The 20,464-nt window shown below is 40.6% G+C and overlaps 1 protein-coding gene across 1 annotated transcript; it reads left to right on the top strand.

The window, feature by feature from the left end:
• The first annotated feature begins 317 nt into the window (after positions 1-317).
• LOC145322877 (GPI mannosyltransferase 3-like) lies at positions 318-19,607 on the top strand. Its single transcript, XM_080165211.1, has 12 exons — positions 318-410; positions 684-798; positions 1,449-1,518; positions 1,816-1,937; positions 2,319-2,464; positions 3,283-3,449; positions 14,973-15,058; positions 15,317-15,423; positions 15,695-15,797; positions 17,399-17,443; positions 18,301-18,408; positions 18,827-19,607. The coding sequence occupies exons 1-12, from the start codon at positions 338-340 to the stop codon at positions 18,978-18,980; spliced, it is 1,296 nt and encodes a 431-aa protein (XP_080021337.1). The 5' UTR covers positions 318-337; the 3' UTR covers positions 18,981-19,607.
• The last annotated feature ends 857 nt before the right edge of the window (positions 19,608-20,464 follow it).

Below are 20,464 nucleotides of genomic sequence, written 5' to 3'. Positions count from 1 at the left end.
TTAGGTTATGTTGGCTACTGGGTATCCCCGAAGATACAAGCCTTGCAGGGTCCATAGCAAAAGTCAGTTGAGGGGAGGGGGGTTTAGTGCTCGATAAGCACTTTGAGAGAAAGTATCGTACCTAATATGTAGTACAGTTCTTTATAAAGACTGGATTTTTTGAGTTAAAATACTACCTACAGATTTCTGTAATTTTTTTCCATGAAGTAAACACAATTACGAAATACTACGCACAAGCGACCTACTAAAAAACTAGTTGTCTGGATGTCTGCCTTGTTAATTTTTAGGGCATACAAAAGCGTCCTATATTGCAAAATTGTTGAATGCCTCAGAAAAAATGTTGATTAACCTTCAGGCCTCTGGACTTGATCCTCAGTACCTGGTCATCATTTCACCTAAATTACTGCAGGAACGGAATATTTATGAAAAAAAAACTTCGATCGATTTTTCCCAATCGACACATTCCCTTTATGGAGAAGTGGACTGTACAGTACCCCTAACTTCCCATAACCCAAATTGGAACCTTTCTAAAACTTGTTTTTAGCCTCTAACGGAAGATGTGAATTTGTGGGTCTTCTTTTACCCTTACATAACCTAACTTAACATAAAAAGTATCACAATTATATTGCCAAAAAGTCAGAAATAAGTTTTTTCAAATATTTATATTCTGTATTTAATTCAGGCGGTTTTTACAGCTATCTGTGAATTTATGTTTATAAAAAGTGTGGATATAAAACAGCGAAATTGGGTGTCAATTTTATTAATCTTTAATTGGCACACCCTGTATACTGGAAGCAGGTAGGATTAGTTAGATAGAATAACGCAGGAATTCTAAAATTGACTAATTTGGCCTCAATAAGTTTTAGCTGCTTAAAAAGGCGTGCTGCCACTTTTACCTCTAGTAAAATACAGCCGATGAGTTTTTGACTAAAAGTGGGTGTGTTTTTGTCAAATTCGTTTTTTGCTGTATTTTTTCAAAATAACACCTTTACTGCTGTCATAAACACAGTTTTATTGTCATTTTCACACTCATGAAATTTAATGAGGCTGTCAAATTCACAGTTTTCATGACAAAATAACAACTATTTTATATTAAGTTTAAGTTTTTATAACTTATAACTATTAATGCTTATTGTTAAAAAATAGAAAAATAATAAAATCCTGTTCAATGGTTTAAACTACATTATTATGCCATATTAATATGTGAAAGAATAACAATTTTTTACCATGTAGTTTAAGAAATATTAAGTCTTGAAAATCGTATTTTTGTGATATATGCAATTTATATAGCTGGCTTATTTTCACAAAAACAGCATGACGACTAGTTTAGTAATGTCTAATTGTTTGTTATTCATTGTAATACAAATTATATATTTTTAATGGTATATTTGTAACCTATACTTGAAATCATTTTTCTGAAATGTACTAATTGGTACTATTCCTTTTAGGACATTAATTAATACAGTTGAATATTGTTTAACATGTGTTGCCCTAAGTCTACATCAGCCATGGAACAAGGTAAAAATGTTGAGTTTAATTCATTTCTTTTTTAGCATCGTTCCATCGTTTTCAATTTTTAACTTAGAAAATTGATTCATAATACGATTAGGCGAAATTTTATTTAGGAACAGATCTCCAATCAGGTTTTAAAATAAAACATGACTATCGTGTATAATAAATAATATTGGGATATATTTGTATTGAACTTCTGAAAACTAGTTCAAAATTAAATGCGTTGTTTCTCTGTCTGTTAATGTTCGTTTGTATTACCATCCGAATTCATTTTTATGGAAGTTGTCATCCTTGTTACTTCAGGAATCACCGAGAAAAAGAAACCTGACCTACATGCCTGTGGCTGGTCTCTTATTTATGATTAGACCAACATCTGCGCTCCTATGGGCTCCGGTTTGTATCTTGGATGCTCTTCTGCTTTTAAGGTACCAATTTCTTTAGCTTTTGTTATTACTTTCTAATTTGAAGAAGTACGTTACAGGTAGGTAGTATTTATCTTTTATTCCCTTCCTAAAACATTTTATTGATACCCAAAAATAAGGTATTGTAAGATATATCTCCCTTTGTATTTTTTGTGTTATTTTAAATTTGTCTCATTAGTGTGTTGACCTAACCTCAAACCAGTTTAAAGCAATCTTACAATTTAAATTGTTTTTCAAACAGTTAAAAGGTTTTACTTAAAATGAGAATAAAAGTACGTTATTTAAAAATTGAATTAAAGAGGGAACAGGAGAGGATTCTGTGGTCTACATATAAGAGCTGATTCGACTATTTTTTTTAGATTTATCAAATTATTTATTTTTTAGGAAGTATGAATTGAAACCTTTGATAACATGGATTTTAATAACTGCTGGAGTGATCTGTGGATGTATTGGTGTTGATTCTATATTTTATGGCAAGATCATTGTCACACCATTTAACTTTTTTGTGGTTAATGTTTATAATAATTTAGGTAAATTTATCATACTATTATATAAAGTATTAGCGGTTATGCCCCCTAGAGGCCTCTAGTGGCACTTGAAGAGGTGGAAGTTGAATTCGATAACCCAGTACTATATTTTATCTTGAAAAAGAAAAGTAAAAAAAATATTTTTTGTGGGTGGGGATTTTTTTCTAGGGGCGATTTCTATTGGGAGGCTGGTGATGCCCTCCCCCAAAACAGTTATAAGCCTTCCCAGGTCCGATGAAGAGCTACCTTGTAAAGGAGAACCATATCGGTTCAGCGGTTAGCGAAATCCTTCGGTACAGACAGACAGACATACAAAGATCCTGTTACTTTATTATAAGGATTAAGGTTATTTTTTTGTCTAGCAAAGGATCTCGCTAACTGGTGAACCTATATGGTTCTCCTTTACAGTGAAGCTTTTTTTAGGTCTTGAAAGGTTTTAACTATTTGGTAAGGGAAGGGTACTACCACCCACCAAAGAGAAATTGCCCCGATAAAAATATTATCCGCCAAACCCAATTATTTTTTACTTTTTCTTTTTTAAACTTTAATAGAAATTTGTAACCTTCCACCTTAAGTGCCCTTAGAGGCTTTAGGGGGCGTAGCCGCTAGTTATGTATAATGTAAATAATAATGTATCATAATAAGGCTGGTATTCAATTTTGATTAGACTTAAAAGAATTAAGACCAATAAAAAGCACTGAAAAGTTAGTAAAAATAATATTCTTTTGTTCAAATGTATTGAAATAATTGTTATTTTAACCTTTTTATTGAATGATGTTTTCATATTTGTTTTCGAATAATGGAAGAAATTTACATTTTAGGTGTAAACTATGGTACCCATCCCCTGCTCTGGTATCTGACTGCTGGATTACCCTCCCTACTGGGACCCTTGGTTGTTCCATTGTACATGGCTATACCTGTTGCCCCGCTCAACTTGGTGTTACCCATCCTTGTTAATATTACAGCTCTTTCTGTTCTTCCACATAAGGTGAACAATTTTATCTATTTATAATCTTTTTTTGAAAGGAACTAGGACGTTTGTCAGACGTACTGTCTAAATAGATCTGCAAAAGGCTGAACCCTTATCATGTTTTCAGGGTGACCACTATGTACGTTATGTTCAATATGTTCATATTGAACACCATTTTTAGGTTTTTTGGTACGTTTTTGTTCGTTATTGATTTTTGTGTACAATATGAACATTTCAGTATACGTTATTGTACGTTTTTCTGTAATGTAAGGTTAGTATTGAGATCATTAATGTTATTGTATTTCATAAAAACTATTTTTAAAAAATTTCTGCGCGCTTCGCGCGCTATTTTCCAATTTATCCCGGGATCTATGACGTCATTGTGAAGCTTCCGTAAAAAACTCAACTCTATCAAGTATTTCACTAAATTAAATATCAAAAAAATTTCCTCTAAACTAATTGTAATTACAAACCTTATTAACCCTTACAGATCGGGCCCCAATTCCCAATTACTTTTTCTAGTCATAGCGGTCAGACCGCTCCTTAGCCGCTTTTTAGCGGCCAGCCGCTAAATTTTAAAACAGCTGTAGAGCGGCCATTTTTGCAGCTAGGATGACCAAATTTTAGGACGAACTTTCATTTTTCATAACAAAAAAATTACTTTTCCTGATCATCGCCGAAAAACGGCAAATAACGGAAACCGCCATTTTCGGCGGTTACGGCGGTAAAACGGCGATTGGCGGCGCAAATTAATATTTTTATCTGTTTATTATTGCTCAAGGATTTACCAAAAAAAAATTAGAGGTCTCTAGCTGTAATAGAAGCCACGATATTCATGATATATGTCTGTAGTAAAAGCCGGACAAAAATCGGTCATAAAGTCGGTCAGGGAGAGGTCAAACGGTCATAACACCACTTTTCTCAGAAGGTCATTGATATCTAAGTATTCAACAAAAAATGTTTAGGTTTCTACCTTATACACAAAAGTCATAATGTAAAAATTAAGATTTATTTAGAATTTTTTCTAATTTTTTTTTGCTACCCAACCGACTTTGACTGGACACTTCGACCGACACAGACCAGATATCCTAATAAAATCAACTCTTGCCGACGTATAATTACTAAACTTAAAAAGTCATGAAGTTACAGCTCTCCATCTTACCTACAAAAAAAATGAGATTGAAAAAACTAGAGGGGGGGGCTCTTGGAGCCCCCCCCCCCCCCCACCGATCTGTAAGGGTTAAGACATGTGAGAAGTTACACTTTCAAGGAGTATCACATTTGTTCATCAGTTAGTGAGATATTTTTTTGTTGATTTTTATGTTTTCATGTACTTATAGGAATGAGATACTACTTCCTATAATACAAAGTAGAGCAATGTCTGTCTGTCTATCTGTCTGTCTTAATCTAAAGATCTCGGTAACCGATTGGGTTCTGCTTTTCAGGTAATATACCTACTGGTCCTGTTGTGTTAGGCTATTTATTTGGGGGTTGAGACAACCCCAACCCCCTAAAAAAAATACCCTCAAAAAAATTCTATTTATTTTTGTAAAATATAACAATTATTAGGTGGTACTATTTACATGATTAAATTGGGGTAAATTTTCTTAGGGGAGGTAATAGTAGTTAACACCCAAAACAGATTCGAGAGGGGTAGAAAAATTTCTGCCTTGTTACCCCTCCACCCCCTCACAAATTGAGTTTTTTATACTCCCTCCAATGAAAAAGTTTGGGTATCCTTGGATAAGTTTACTACTTTTTATATATGCTAGCAGCTACGCCCCTAGAGGCCTCTAGAGGGGGGGGGGTTTAATTTTTTCTAGGGGCGATTTCTCTTGGGAGGGTAATGGTACCCTCCCCCAAAATAGTTATAAACCTTCCCATGACCTATGAGAAGCTACCCTGTTAGGGAGAACCCAATCGGTTCAGCGGTTAGCAATATCCTTCGTTACAAACAAACAGACAGAAAGATATTGTTTTACTTTGTATTATAGACTAGCGACTCCTCCCCTAGCATCTAGAGGCTCTATATTGGAAGGAATTTGGAGGACAAAAAAATAGCCTAAAACCCGAACTCTATAAAAATGTAATAGCCTAAAGCCATCTAGGGACCTATAAGAAGCTTCCATATAAAGGAGGACCACATCGGTTCAGCGGTTAGCGAGATCCTTTCCTACAAACAAAAAAGCTTACTACTTTATATAATAGGATATCAATTCCCTGAAGAGTAGATCCCAATCAGTTCATCGTTTACCGAGATCTTAAGCTTCAGACAGACGGAAAAACATCGTTCTACTTTGTATTATAGATATATGTATATTGTATATGTGGTTTATGGTACGTTATTGTACGTTATTTTTTCAAAAAATGTACGTTATTGTGTTCATTGTAATTTTTTTGTAGTACGTTATTTTCAATATTAATATCAAAAAGGCGGTGGTCGCTCTGTGTTTTTTTGTTTTGCTATTTGAAAACTACATTCAAAGTGGAGAAAAATAATTTTGTCTCCGACTTACTTTAAAATTACTTTTTTTTAGTATTGCAAAGTTTTTAATAACAGTATAGGTATACTAGAGGCGGCGTTCTAAAATAATCCGCTATTGGCTAGATTGAATATTAATCTTTTTCTTCCATTGGCCTATCCCTGAATATTAACCCAACTACAAAAAAAGTTACTATTCATAAAGATTACTACGACTTTAGTTTTGTTTTTTCATCTTTTTTTAAAAATTAAATGTCCCTCTCTCTCACTTCCCTTTCCTTCCGTCTTTTTAAAATTTCATTATTTTTATTTAAAACTGTATTTATAATTTTGACTCTCTTTCTTTAAAATATTTTAGGATCCTAGTATTTTTTTTGTTTCAAATTATCGTCCAGAAAGGGTTAAAATGTTTAGCTAAATGTTAAATTTTAGTTTAATTTCTAAACACATTATGGCCGTCGCTAGTATCAAATTATTTTAAAACTAAGTTTTCTTTGATTTACTATTTTATAGATTTAAATTTCTATTTTATGAATAGAAATTTAATACTTTAATATAATTCAAATAGCAACATGAAATAAAAAAAATTAATTTATTCTTTATAGAGTAAAATAATGGGTCTTATCGTTCTGGTCAATTAGAGTTTATTATGGATTATATGAGCACTATGAGTATTAAACACTCTACTATTGGAAGATTCGAGCTCATTTATAGACGTTTATTTCCTATATAGATCTGTCATGGATCTTGATGCAATAAAGCAAGCCGTTTAATAAAAAAAATTGTCGAAAATAATTCATAAGGTAAAAAACAGAAAAAGTAATCGCTCATATAGGTATAGAATAAACTATGGACTTTCCGTGAATGATAATGATTAAACAGTTGCTTCATCTGCTCCTTCTGGAGCTTGAACCCCTACCTTAACCAACTAGCTGACTGGTTTAAGGAACGTAGCCTGGAAATTTCAGCTGAGAAATCCACAGCCACAGTCTTCGTAAATTTCAGCAATGAATGTTCTAAAATTCTCCCTATCACCATCAAGGGCAAGACTGTATTCACTGTCAAGCATCCCAAAATTCTTGGTGTCACTTTTGACAACATGAACAACTTTGGGAAACATGCTGCCAACACCAAGCAAAAGATGTCACTAAGAACAAATGTTCTAAAATGCTTGACAGGTGCTACATGGGGCAAATCCAAAGAGATCATTGTAAATACCTACAAGGCCATAGGTAGATCAGTTGTTAACTATGCTGCGCCGGTATGGACGCCGTCTCTTAGTGATACTAATTGGAATGAGCTCAACGTCGCACAAAATGCCGCTCTAAGAGTAGCCACTGGTTGTGTACTAATGTCGGCAACGACACATCTTAACCAGGAAACCAACATCCTACCTGTGAAAGAGCATAATGAGATGCTCATGTGGTATCCGCCGAGGATAAATGGCAGACACCGGAGTTCAATTAGATTACGGCAGTGTGACAGACGTGGACACCTTACTATAGAGAAGCTACGCTTCTCTAGCTTTCACTAGATAATGATCAACATCTATTTTCAGTTGTCACTTTATTGAAGGGTTAAGAGATACTGCAGTTATATACAACAAACAATAATTACATGGATAGGAATAAATAATCATAACATGAAAGCATAAATAATACATATACAATGGTCAGTTTGGGCAATAATGATTCCCCCATCCCTGGAAAGGGTGGGGGAGAATTAAGAATACAGTTAACCATAATAAACATGACAGATTCAAATCATTAATTCTAAGCGTAGGGAGGGGGGTCACTAGACCCCTTCCCCAGGACTCGGGGGAGGGCCATTGACCCTCCACCGAACCCCAGATCAGGGGTGCCATAGACATGGCTCACGGTTGCCGAATACCACAACTCTCCCCTCGGAAGGCTGGGAGGTGGTTTCCCTATCAGACTTCCGACAGTGGTTGAGGCCTTCGGCCCGCTCCTTAGGGCTAAAATATATATACAAACGATAATGATTCAATGAAATCCTAGTGGTGAGTATCTTCTTAGGGTTGATGGGCTCCCAATGTGGGATAGAAGGCAGAGGCTGACTTGGGTTGGATACATTGGTCAGCGCCGGCAGGTATCAGGTTTGCTGGTGGCACAGTTGTTGCTGGAACGGTCAGCAGTGGGGCCTGCGGGTTGTTGTTGGCAGCGGCTGGGGCACTGGCTGCCAGGTTGATTGTCTGAGCAGCGGCCTGTCCTCCTGAGGGGCCGCGGGGTCTGCCAGAGGGCGGTCCTGGCCTACCTGGGCGGTCATGCCCGCTGTCAGTTGATTTCATAGACACCATTTCCTCGGCTGCTTCCCTGCCGATGGGAATGGCATCCCAGTCCACTGAAAAGTCCCGGGACTTGGCATGGTTGAGCCTGGCTCTGGCCAGCGCCTTCCTATACAAAGCTGGATGGTACAGGAACACTTGTGATATCGCATTCAGGGCTGCCCTGACTCCTCCTTGTGCTGCTGCCAGAGAAATGATGGTTAGGTCCCCCAGCAGTTTGAGGATCAGCAACAGCAAGCACAGGATGGCGGCGCCATCTCCCCACTCGTGGATGGCTTGTCTAAATCCTGCCCAGACATCCAGGGCTGCCTCTCCTTCCTCCGCCAGTCGGTCAATGTTGTAGGACACTATCCCATGGTCTCCTGTGGCCGAACAGCTGCCTTGCTGAACGCAGGAGCCATAGGATAGGCCGGTCAGCATGGCACTCTTGTATGCTGGGAACGCCAGCAGTTGTTGCCAGTCATTCAACTCAGCCTGCGAATACAAACCACCTGAACTGAAGTCATCTAAGGGTTCTGTCAACAACTGCTTAGGCGTATCCAGCGGGGGTGGCCTCTTCTTGGGAGCAGGGGTTAACTCTATCCAGCCTTCCTCCGCGTGCACAGTCAGGGGGTAGGTGGAGGAACAGGGAATCTTGGTAGCTTGCTCACTGTATACCCGTGTCACAGCGTCTACAAAACCTGTGGGCTCCACTGGCACTTTGTCCCAACACTCCTTGTGTTCGCGGACAACATACTTGTGCCTTTGGCAGGTCAGCTGCAGCAGGATGTCTCCCCTCAGTACCGAGAACGTGCTCCCCTGGACACGCACCGGGTGGGCCGGATCTAGTTGCTGGAGCTTCCAGCAGTTGGCCGCTACTTCTCCTGCTGCAGTGCTTCTCATGCGCGTTTCCAGGGTAAATCCAATATAACCTGCATGGATCTGTGCTTGAAGGGGAACGTCAACATCCCTGGCCGACACTCTGGGCAGCGCAGCCGCGGCTGGGTCAGCTGCCACGAACAACGCTGGATGGTTGGTGGCATGGGCCTCGAAGTCGCAGTTCACAATTGAGGTGGGGTTGGTCATGTTGATGAAAAACTGGGCCTGATGGTCAACCAGATATGCATCCCTCACCAGGCTGGGCTGGAGGCTGCGGATCAGCCTCAAGGGGCAATCTCTTCCCAGGTGGTCCCACACGTAGGTTGCTTCCCCAGTGATACAGGACAGCTCAGAATGGGGACACTCGAGGGTCAGGTGGTCAGACTGGGACTCCACTCGTCCATCCTCCACCACATAGGTCTCCTCCTTGACCAGCAGCCGCCGCTCCTGGAGCACTAATTCATTGCGGTAGAGCTGGCCCTCAAAGTGGACGTCCTCCCCCTCGCAACCCACCCCCTCGGGGCTGTTGACGAGGGCGCCCACCATGTCGATGGTGAAGAACAGGGGGTGGTTCAGCTGGAACGTCAGTGGCTGGGTCTTGCCTGGCAACGTGTATACTCGGTTCCGGGCCAGGTCTCGGCACGCTTCTGGGTCTATCTTGGTTGGCCTCATGAGGGTGGGGACCGAGGTCACCTTGAGGTGACCCCATACCCCACACCTGAATGTCCACTGGGACACGGTGAGCTGACAGCTGAACCCAGTGGTTTCCCTCACCTTGACTTGCTGCAGGACGTGTATGTCATGGCCCAGGGGCACCTCCTGGTGTAGGGGCTCCGTGTCACACATCTTTTCTTTATTGTAAGACGTGACATGGGTGGGGTTGGCACAGTCCCACCCCACCAGGACGTAGCTGGTTGTAGGCCACACGGCTGCCAGCAGGAGGCCCCACAGGACCATCCACCAATGGGAGAGGCTTCCAGGTAACCATCTTCCTCGTACACGCGGCTGGGGATCTCCGGCTCTGGTCACGGCTGCTTCTTGGGGCTGGACACGGCTGGGCTGCTCCTGGCTAGATACAAATTTCCATTGAGCGTTATCTGTATGCGGCCGAGGCACCCCGATACCCTCCCCAATGACAGACTGGCAAGCGACTGGCGCTTGCCTGGGTGTCGGCTCCCCTAGCCCTAAGTGCTCCCTTCCCTGGTCCAAGGCATGCCCAGTGGCATGGGGCTGAAGTGCATGTGGCACAGGCTCGCCCTTACTCAATGCCCTCCCCTGCCCTAGGAACTCAGGTGCATGTGGCACAGGCAAGTCCTTATTTTCCCAAATTTCAACCTCCCCAACCTCAGGTGCAGGGGGCACAGGCAAGGCTGGGTGTTTACAATGTTTTGGATACAACACATTTAACAAATTCAACTTATCCTGATGGTGAGCAGCTGGGTTCCCTTGGCTGGTAGAGGGCTCTGGATGGCATGTAGCTGGACTCTCCCTGCAGGCTGGTGGCGCTGGCTGGCATGTAGCTGGGCTCTCCCTGCCGACTGGTGGCGCTGGCTGGCTGGGGGTGACGGGTGTCACCCCTTCCTCTGGGACCGCTGGCTCGTTCCAGGACTCAGGTCTCTCGGTGGCGGCGACGGTTGTCGCCCCAGACATCAGGTTGGAGGCTGGCTCGTTCCAGGATCCAGGTATCTCGGTGGCGGCGACGGTTGTCGCCCCAGGCACCAGGTGGGAGGCGCTGGATAGCACCCCCCCATCATCCCAGGTGGCGACGCCGGGTGGCGTCCCATACATCGATGCAGAGGTGCTGGCTAGCACCTCCTGCCTCTCTCGTTCAGCGGCTGCCAGGGCCTCCCCATACACCGTCTCAGGGACGCTGGGCAGCGCCCCTCCACTCTTGCTGGGTAGGCTCAGTCGGGCAGGTTCCATCATGTTGAGGCTGAAAGGCTGGGGCCTCAGCACCTCTGGCTCGGCTATGTTGTTGGGCTGTACCAGCTCTGGCCCCAGATGGTTAAGACTGAAGCCTAGGCCAACCCGGTTGGGTTCAGCCGCGCCGCCCAGTACGTTGATCCTAGCTGGGACAGTCCCGAACTGCGGCATCCCATCGGCTCGGTCCGCAGCTCTGGGGGCGGCTGCTTGCGGTGGTGGTGCTGGGGGCGCGCTCCCTTCCATATGGGCCACTCTGCTGGGCTTCCCTGGAGGGGCACCCTTGTCGGCGGTGCGCCTGCGGCCGGCTACCTGGGCCCAGTCAGCTCTACAATCGGCCGCCGTGTGACCGTCATAGTGGCAACGCTCACACTTGGCAGAACGGTCACGGCGTGGCTGGGTGCGCCTCTCCTCTAGGCTAACTTCCACAGGCGTTGGACAGTCTCGAGCTCGGTGGCCTCTCCCCTGGCAGCGGTAGCAGCGGCCTGGAACCTTGTCATCTGGAGCGACCTTCCCCATCTGGTGGAGACCCGGAGCCAAGGAGCCAATCTCCATTGGCTCCGACTCGTCATATTGGGGCAACTGGATGCAGGCAGATCCAGTCAGCCCGTCGGTCGAGTCCACTAAGCACACACCTTCCTTCAGCTGCTTAGTAACCATGGTCACGGTGAACATGGCCTTGCGAGTGTACTCAGGTACACTCGCAATTTCATGGTTCATCATGAGGCGTTTTACATTGGCGTTACGAATTCCACGATTTAATTCGTCCACCAACAACTCAAGATCCTCATGGTTGTAGGCGTCCCTATACAAGGCGCACTTAGTTGATATGTACGCCTGTATAGGTTCTGTCGAGTGTTGCTTGTAATCCCTAAACGCTTGTTTAAGCGTTTGGGATTCAAAAGCAGGGCGAAATAGCAATTCACACTCGGTCTTGACCTGTTCGTAGGTCAAGGCTTGGCCTGCCTCGCCAAACAGATGGGACGCCATTTCCGCCGCTTGCCCTACCAATGACAGTAGTAGGGCGTTGCGGCGGTTGAGGGAATCATGAGGTGGCACGCGGTAAGCCGCCCATGACATCTCCAGTCGGCGGATATGTGCCGACCAGGATTGCTTGGGCGGCCCTCTAAACTCCGGCAGATTGCTCAGCATCAGCTTGCGGTACTCGGCTGGGGCCGGCTGAGGGTCATCCTGGAGCCATCCTGGGGCTTGGTCACCTCCTGGGACTTGATGCTGGTCCATTGGGTCAACGGTGAAACGGCGGGCACAAAGTTATACAGTACTACAATGAATGGGTTGTCACTTGAGGCTTCCTAGCCTAACAGCCAACACTGTTTGTATCACTAGGTTGGGAGTTTTAGTTGCAAAGATATAACTTAGCTGTACTTATCAATAGTTAGGTGTTGAGGTAGATAGATGTTGAGGGTCTGAACTGCTGTCAGGAACTGATTGGGTTTTCCCTTATCACACTAGAGCTAGGAGGAAAGAAACTTGCAATTCTTTATTTGCTAAAAATACCCCTGTTAAATGCTATGGAGTAGCTCCGCTCTGGTGTGAGAGTGTGTGTGTGTGTGTGTGTGCGTGGAATCTCCTGTCCTTGTAACGCGCGTTCGCGCCGTCAAATCCGCGCACACGGGGAAAACGCGCTCTCACCCCTCAGCTCGCTCTCTCATTGGTCTGCTTCGTCCGTTGGATTTATGATGTTTTCCGCACTCTGTTGCGCTACCCGTGAATGGCGCTCTGTGTACCCGATCGCTAGCTCCACACTACAGACGGACTTAGTCTAGTGTGGGTAGGAAGGGGGAAGCGCGTGAGGGGACGGGGGTAACTCCGTCCGTTCCCCCTGTGAGGGAGGGGGGTAACTGTGTGCTGGTGTAATAGGGCCTTTTCTTCTTAATCTCAGGCTTATCTGTTATATCACCCTGATTGTATTTGCCTTCAATGGAGAAGGGGCCCCTCCCCTTCCCTTGGAATAAAGGGTGTATTGTTGTTGTGCTGTGGGCTTGAGATTGTTTTGATTATATTACATCTAGCTTCTAGGTTTGTCCTTATCACAATTGCATAACAGATTTGTTGACCAACTCTGTTCTATTTTTAGCTGTTATCACAATACACAGTAATCCAAGCCTGTTCTATTCTTAGATTTATCACAACACAACAATTTGTTTGCCAAGCTTTGCTCATAAATCTATTGTTTGGCCATCACACTAGGGTGGTAATCCCTGCAAATGTGATATAATATCTGTTTTCTAGATGGGTGGCTGCGTTGTAGCTTCTCAGGATACTCGGGGTTGACGTAGTTTTTCTCTGTTCTGGTGCACTACACCCGTATGTTAGCTCGCAGCTTGCAGCTATGTGGCATGTTTCAGCCTATCGGCGGCAGGGAATGTCCCGTCCTGCTGGCGCCGCTGATCCAAATCCGGCTGATGGCGGCAGGGAATGTCCCGTCCTGCTAGCGCCACTGGTTCGGATCCTGCTATTTCTTGCAGTAAAGTTGGCCTATTTTCAGCCGTCTACACGTATTTGGCTTGTTTCAGCCGGTCCGCAGGCCTGTTTCAGCCCTTTTGGCGCTCAATTCTCCGTTAGATATCAGCGCTGCTCGCGGTTATTCGTCAGATTTCGCTGTTTCGCTTCCACAACTGCCGGATGCAGAGTTAAACTTTGCTGTCCAGGGTGGGTAATTCAGGTTGCTTGCGTCAGTTTTGCCAGATTCACTGCTGGGAGTACCTTAGCCTCAGATGCGCGTCTGCTCTACACTTGTGGTTCGCCGTAATCTCACACAGCTGTCACCAAAGTTGTGGTATCCGCCGAGGATAAATGGCAGACACCGGAGTTCAATTAGATTACGGCAGTGTGACAGACGTGGACACCTTACTATAGAGAAGCTACGCTTCTCTAGCTTTCACTAGATAATGATCAACATCTATTTTCAGTTGTCACTTTATTGAAGGGTTAAGAGATACTGCAGTTATATACAACAAACAATAATTACATGGATAGGAATAAATAATCATAACATGAAAGCATAAATAATACATATACAATGGTCAGTTTGGGCAATAATGATTCCCCCATCCCTGGAAAGGGTGGGGGAGAATTAAGAATACAGTTAACCATAATAAACATGACAGATTCAAATCATTAATTCTAAGCGTAGGGAGGGGGGTCACTAGACCCCTTCCCCAGGACTCGGGGGAGGGCCATTGACCCTCCACCGAACCCCAGATCAGGGGTGCCATAGACATGGCTCACGGTTGCCGAATACCACACTCACCAACCAGTTTCTACTCTCCATGCACAAACAAGAACATCCTAACCACCATCTCCTGTCTGAACCTGTTCAGCCCAGGAAAATCAAAACATCCATCATTGACAAACTACCAAATGTGCATAGGTATCTAGGAGACGGCGAGCCGGTTGAATGGAACTACAAGAAGAGACTGAAGAAGATACATGACGATGCTCACGCTGATTGTAGGAATAAATACCCTGTAAATAAAGTTTTAAACACTAGACCCCTAAAATCAATGTTAAGGAAGAAAAAGGACTGCCAAGAATGACAAGAAGCAAATTAGCTCAGCTAAGGTCAGGGTATAGCCCATTCCTACAATCGTATTTAGCCAGAATTGACCAGAGAATTGACCCCAAATGTACAGATTGTAACCTTGAGGACCACACCACTGTACATCTTTTTAATTGCCCGACGAAACCTACTAGGTTAACCCCCACACATCTATGGACGAAGCCAAAAAAATGTGCGGAATTCCTTGATATACTGTATGAAGAATCTAGCTCCTAATGGCTACACAAACAAACAATTAAACAGTTGCTACAATTTTATATTGTATTTTACCTAAATGTTACAGGAAATGTCATATAAGGTTTAAAATAGATTGGACAATTCTAACATCTATCTGTTAAGAATGTAAAGAAAACATTTAGACATAATAAAATAAAAATGAACAAATAATTTTAGGAAATGCGATTTCTCCAATCAAGTCTTCCATTCCTATTCCTGATAATTGCTGGAAAACTTTCTACATACAGAGCTTCATTTCAAAGGTATTTTTATTATTTTAAAAATGTATTTTAATATTAAGGGATGACAATCTGTTTTAATTTGAATACATCTAGAATCATTTCTTAATAAATCAATCACCTTTTTTTTACACAAGAGACCATTTACGGATTTGTAAAAGGTGCCACAGATTAATTTCCCTATTCATAAATATTAATTTATCGACAATAAATGCAGAAAATCATTTTTCCACCTTAATTTTTTTTTTTGCCATCATGATACATTTTTATTTTTATTTTAAGAGCAATAAAGATGATATTCTTGGTAGTGAACATAAGTGGAGCTTTGTATTTATCCTTGGTTCACCAACGAGGGGTTGTAGATGCTGCTACATACATTGGAAATTCAGGTAGTAATATACAGAAGTAGGATGTTCGTCTGTCTATCTGTAATTGTATCCTGTCTATGTGTGAGTCCACCTTTATGTCTCTCCGTATCCCTAAGACAAACGAGGGGTTTTAAATTCAGGTGATCCTAATATTCAAGTTTTGATATGTCTGTGTGTATGTTTGTCCGTTCAACAGCAATCGATTGTGGATGCTAAAATTAATTTTAACAACAACGATTTTTTATTAGAAGTTAAAACATATAAAAAAGATTGCAGAAAAATTATTTTTTAGGACAAGACTTGACAGTACATGGAAAAGATGTTCAAGTATTATTTGTGATGCCATGTCACTCTACCCCACTATACAGCCACATTCATCAAAATATTTCTGTCAGGTATAAACTTATATTCATACTGCCATGTCACTCTACCCTACTATACAGCCACATTCATCAAAATATTTCTGTCAGGTATAAACTTATATTCATACTGATGCCCTGTCACTCTACCCTACTATACAGCCACATTCATCAAAATATTTCTGTCAGGTATAAACTTATATTCATACTGATGCCCTGTTACTCTACCCTACTATACAGCCACATACCTCAAAATATTTCTGTCAGGTATAAACTTATATTCATACTGCCAATGTCACTCTACCCTACTATACAGCCACATACCTCAAAATATTTCTGTCAGGTATAAACTTATATTCATACTGATGCCCTGTAGCTCTACCCTACTATACAGCCACATTCATCAAAATATTTCTGTCAGGTATAAACTTATATTCATACTGATGCCATGTCACTCTACCCTACTATACAGTAAGATATATAAGTTTTCCGGAATTTTAATGTTAGGGGGAGATTTGAAATCTGCATCAAATTTTAAGGATTTTTTATAAAATTCGTTTTTTGTATAATTCTTTATCTAAAAGCGATTTTGACCAATAGGATAGGTGGATTTTAAACTACCTGCGCTCTAATTGGTTGAATGATGTACGCCATCCAATCAGAGCGCAGATTTTTTAAATCCACCAATCACAGATGCCAAAATTAATTAACTTAAATTGCATTTCCGCTTTTAGATAAAGAATTATAGAAAAAACGAATTTTATAAAAAATCCTCAAAATATGATGAAGATTTCAAATCTCCCCCTAACTTTAAAATTCCGGAAAACTTATATCTTACTATACAGCCACATTCATCAAAATATTTCTGTCAGGTATAAACTTATATTCATACTGCCAATGTCACTCTTCCCTACTATACAGCCACATTCATCAAAATATTTCTGTCAGGTATAAACTTATATTCATACTGATGCCATATCACTCTACCCTACTATACAGCCACATTCATCAAAATATTTCTGTCAGGTATAAACTTATATTCATACTGATGCCATGTCACTCTACCCTACTATACAGCCACATACATCAAAATATTTCTGTCAGGTATAAACTTATATTCATACTGATGCCATGTCACTCTACCCTACTATACAGCCACATACATCAAAATATTTCTGTCAGGTATAAATTTATATTCATACTGATGCCCTGTAGCTCTACCCTACTATACAGCCACATTCATCAAAATATTTCTGTCAGGTATAAACTTATATTCATACTCATGTGATATCTATATTACGAAGTTCTTTAGTATCCACTTTTTAGTTGTTAGTCTAATCTTATTCAAAAAAAGACCGATAACCTACGCTGTTTAGGTAATAAAGCTTTCTACTGGTCCTATAGTGAATTTGGGATATTATTTGGGGTACGGGAATAAATACATTCCTTTTTTTATACTTTTTTTTTCCAAAAATGTTAGATATTTTTATGGTGTGCTTAGTCTATTGTGGCTTTTTAATTCAACTTTCCATTGACCTTAGTATAAAATATTTTAACAGTTCACATTGAAAAAACAGGAAAATATCATGAAAAAAATCATCATACCAAATACATTTAATATTTTATGCATATTTTAGGTTTTTGGAGTGTACACCAAATCTAGAAAATGATCCTACATACAGGAAATAATCAAATCATTTTCATATGCATTATGCTTGTTAGTTATATCGATGTTATGTAACACCATTGCGAAAGTGTCCTATAGTGTAGTGGTTAGCGCACTACGCTATGGTTGGGAGAAACCGAGTTCAAGCCCCCCCCCCCCCCATTGACTTTGCACTTGGTTGATTTGTCAGATTATAATCACGCAACCTTTATAATGATGCCCTAGGGTTGTAAAGAGGAAGATTTATAGGAAGTTAGGATTCTACCAATTAAGCAGCTTTAACCATGCTTTCCTTCATCCATGCTCCTCGTATGAAAGTGCCATTAATTAGGGTGGTTTAACATGGAACACCTGCCAAAACTCTAGGCCAGGGTGATGTAATAATTGAGTAGCTTCATCGAAAATTGCGGGTCAGCTTGTAATGTAAAATAAAATACAATCAGCTGTGCGCGAAGCTTACCAATCTAAGATTGGCCAAAGGATTCTCACTTCGTGTCTACGTGTGCATCTAAATCCTAACTTCAGAGAATCATGGCTACAACAACAACAACACACCTGCGAAAACAATCTAACTATAATCTCCATCAAGTTCTTACACTACATGATAATTTAATGGTGCTGTTATTTTGCTGGGCAAAATTCTATTGTTGTATGACATGTGACATATGATATTGGAAGGTGCCATCTTAAAAAATCTTGAAAAAGTTTGGTTATTGCTAGTTCATTAGATTTAATAATTTGTAGTCCAATTTCCCCTTTATTTACAGACGATCTATAGTTTATACTTAAAAATTTGCTAATAAGCAGCGTAGAATGACGGACGAACATTATGTTCCTTTAAAAGAAAGGTATTTGATTAATTTACCCAAACAGAGAAGAAGCTGATATATTCTATTCCTCACCAGACACATGGCTAGAAAATCTTAAACAACTTCCAGACATAATTGTCTTCTTCGATGTTCTCCAACCAAAAATTCAAAGGTAGGTAACTAATTAGACAAATGTACTTGAGAACTCTTGTGTAAAATAACAAAAAATGGAAGATGCTTAATCGTCCTTTGATTGTTGAAATGGACATTTAGAGCATCGTCTGTAGTGACTATATACAAGTTTATAACTATTTTGGAGAAGGGTACCTCCAACTTCATATGGAAAAAGTGAGATTTTTTTACTTATTCCCTCTTAAACTAAAATGTAAAGTGGAGTGAAAGGGGGTGAGATGGTTCCCTCCAGTGCCCCTAGAGGTCTCCAGGGGCTTGGCCGCTAGTACTGTATTTTGCCTTTATCAGAGCTTTCTACTAATCCCTACGGATGGCTACCATAAAAACGTCTGTCATACCTTATTGTAGAAAATCTTCATAATCAAAACATTTTACATGTAAATCTGATCTATTTTCAGGCAATTAGAAAACTACCAAATCTGTGCCACTTTCTTCCATACCATGTTTCCAGAGGGAAGAATTGGGGGCCAAGTTATTGTAGCTGCAAGGAAAAATCTGGCAACACTGGCATGTGATAATGTTTCCAGACTGAATTATTGGTGGCCATTTTAATAAATTTCCATTAACCCAGTTCGATTTCTTCCATACCATGTTTCCAGAGGGAAGAAAAGGGGGCCAAGTTATTGTGGCAGCAAGAAGAAATCTGGCAACACTGGCATGTGATAAAGTTTCCAGATTGATATATTGGTGGCTATATTATTAAAAACTGTCTTTTTTGTCTTAATTAGGAATTTTTGCCAGTCCTAAATTATATTTGCTTCAAAATTTCAAAAAGTTTTTTTTTAAAGATTGAAAGAATTACTTAGCTTAACCCACTTACCTTTTACAGAAAATTCCCTATTTAAAGATAAAGAAAATCAGAAATAAATGGCTCACATCTCGCTAATGATTATTTTCAGCAGATGGAAAGTTTTTCTTCAAATGGAATATTCCAAAATGAATTAGTATGCCAAATAATTTCCAAATTTTTAAAGTAAAAGTTTTTTTTTTAAATGTGTGATTAAATTATGGAAATGAACTAAATATCTAATTAATTAAATTATATTTGTTACCTGTAATTATTAAATGTCACTACCAAGAACATAAATATCACAATAACTATTTATATTTAATTAAATCTATCAATGAAATCATATTTGTCTAATACTATTCATAATAAATAAATCAATATTGTTGACACTTATTTAGAGTAATTTTTTAGAGTTGGCAATCCGAATCCGCAATCTGTCCAATTTTTGAACCCAGAATCCGAATCCGCAATTTAAAAAAGTAGGTTAAGTAAGGGATAGAAAATATCCGCTGTAGGGGCTAGAATTTTTTTATTTTAAAAAATCCTTTTGAGATATTGCCAGAATCCGAAAATCCGCAAATAAAAACAATATTCCGCAATCCACGAATTAATCCGCTTTATTTTTTGGCGGATTTTTGTAAGAATCCGACTAAAAAACTCAGCGGATTGCCAACCCAAGTAATTATATTATCTAGTAAGCGAGGCTACTCTACAAGTTACAGGAGTAGAGGGATAGGGCAATTGATTCAAAATTCATTATTATTGTTCTAATCAGACATCTTAAGGGTTAAGCCAATGGAATAAATTTATTCAAGTTGTCCATCCCTTCTCATTCTGTAGGTCCTAGGACAAACGCAGGAGTCCCAAACGTCGGAGTAGAAACTTAACGTAACCTATTTTAAAAGGTTTTTAAATGCCTAATCCCTTCGGGGGGCTTATTTGTATATTTATATCTTAAACTAACCTAACCTGTATAGAAATACTTAATCAAGGGGGGGGGGGGAGTTCTGACACATTTGCGTAAACCTGGTGTATAGGCTTTATCTTTGGACTGAGAGGATAGGTTATTAGGGATAAAATCATTCTTATATGATTTTTTGGATAGGCCTCCCTCCAGGTTCTGGAGCTCCAGGCCTCCAGGTGGTCTCTCTACAGGTAAATATGAAAAAAAAAAAATTTTAAGAGTTAGATGTCAGCTTATGAGACAAAATATGTATGTTTTTTCTTCAAATGTGTGAATTACAAT

Source organism: Acartia tonsa, chromosome 6, assembly GCF_053477335.1.
Source record: "Acartia tonsa isolate MP-2025a chromosome 6, ASM5347733v1, whole genome shotgun sequence".
Lineage (NCBI taxonomy): Eukaryota > Metazoa > Arthropoda > Copepoda > Calanoida > Acartiidae > Acartia > Acartia tonsa.
This window is presented reverse-complemented; position numbering and strand designations above follow the sequence as displayed.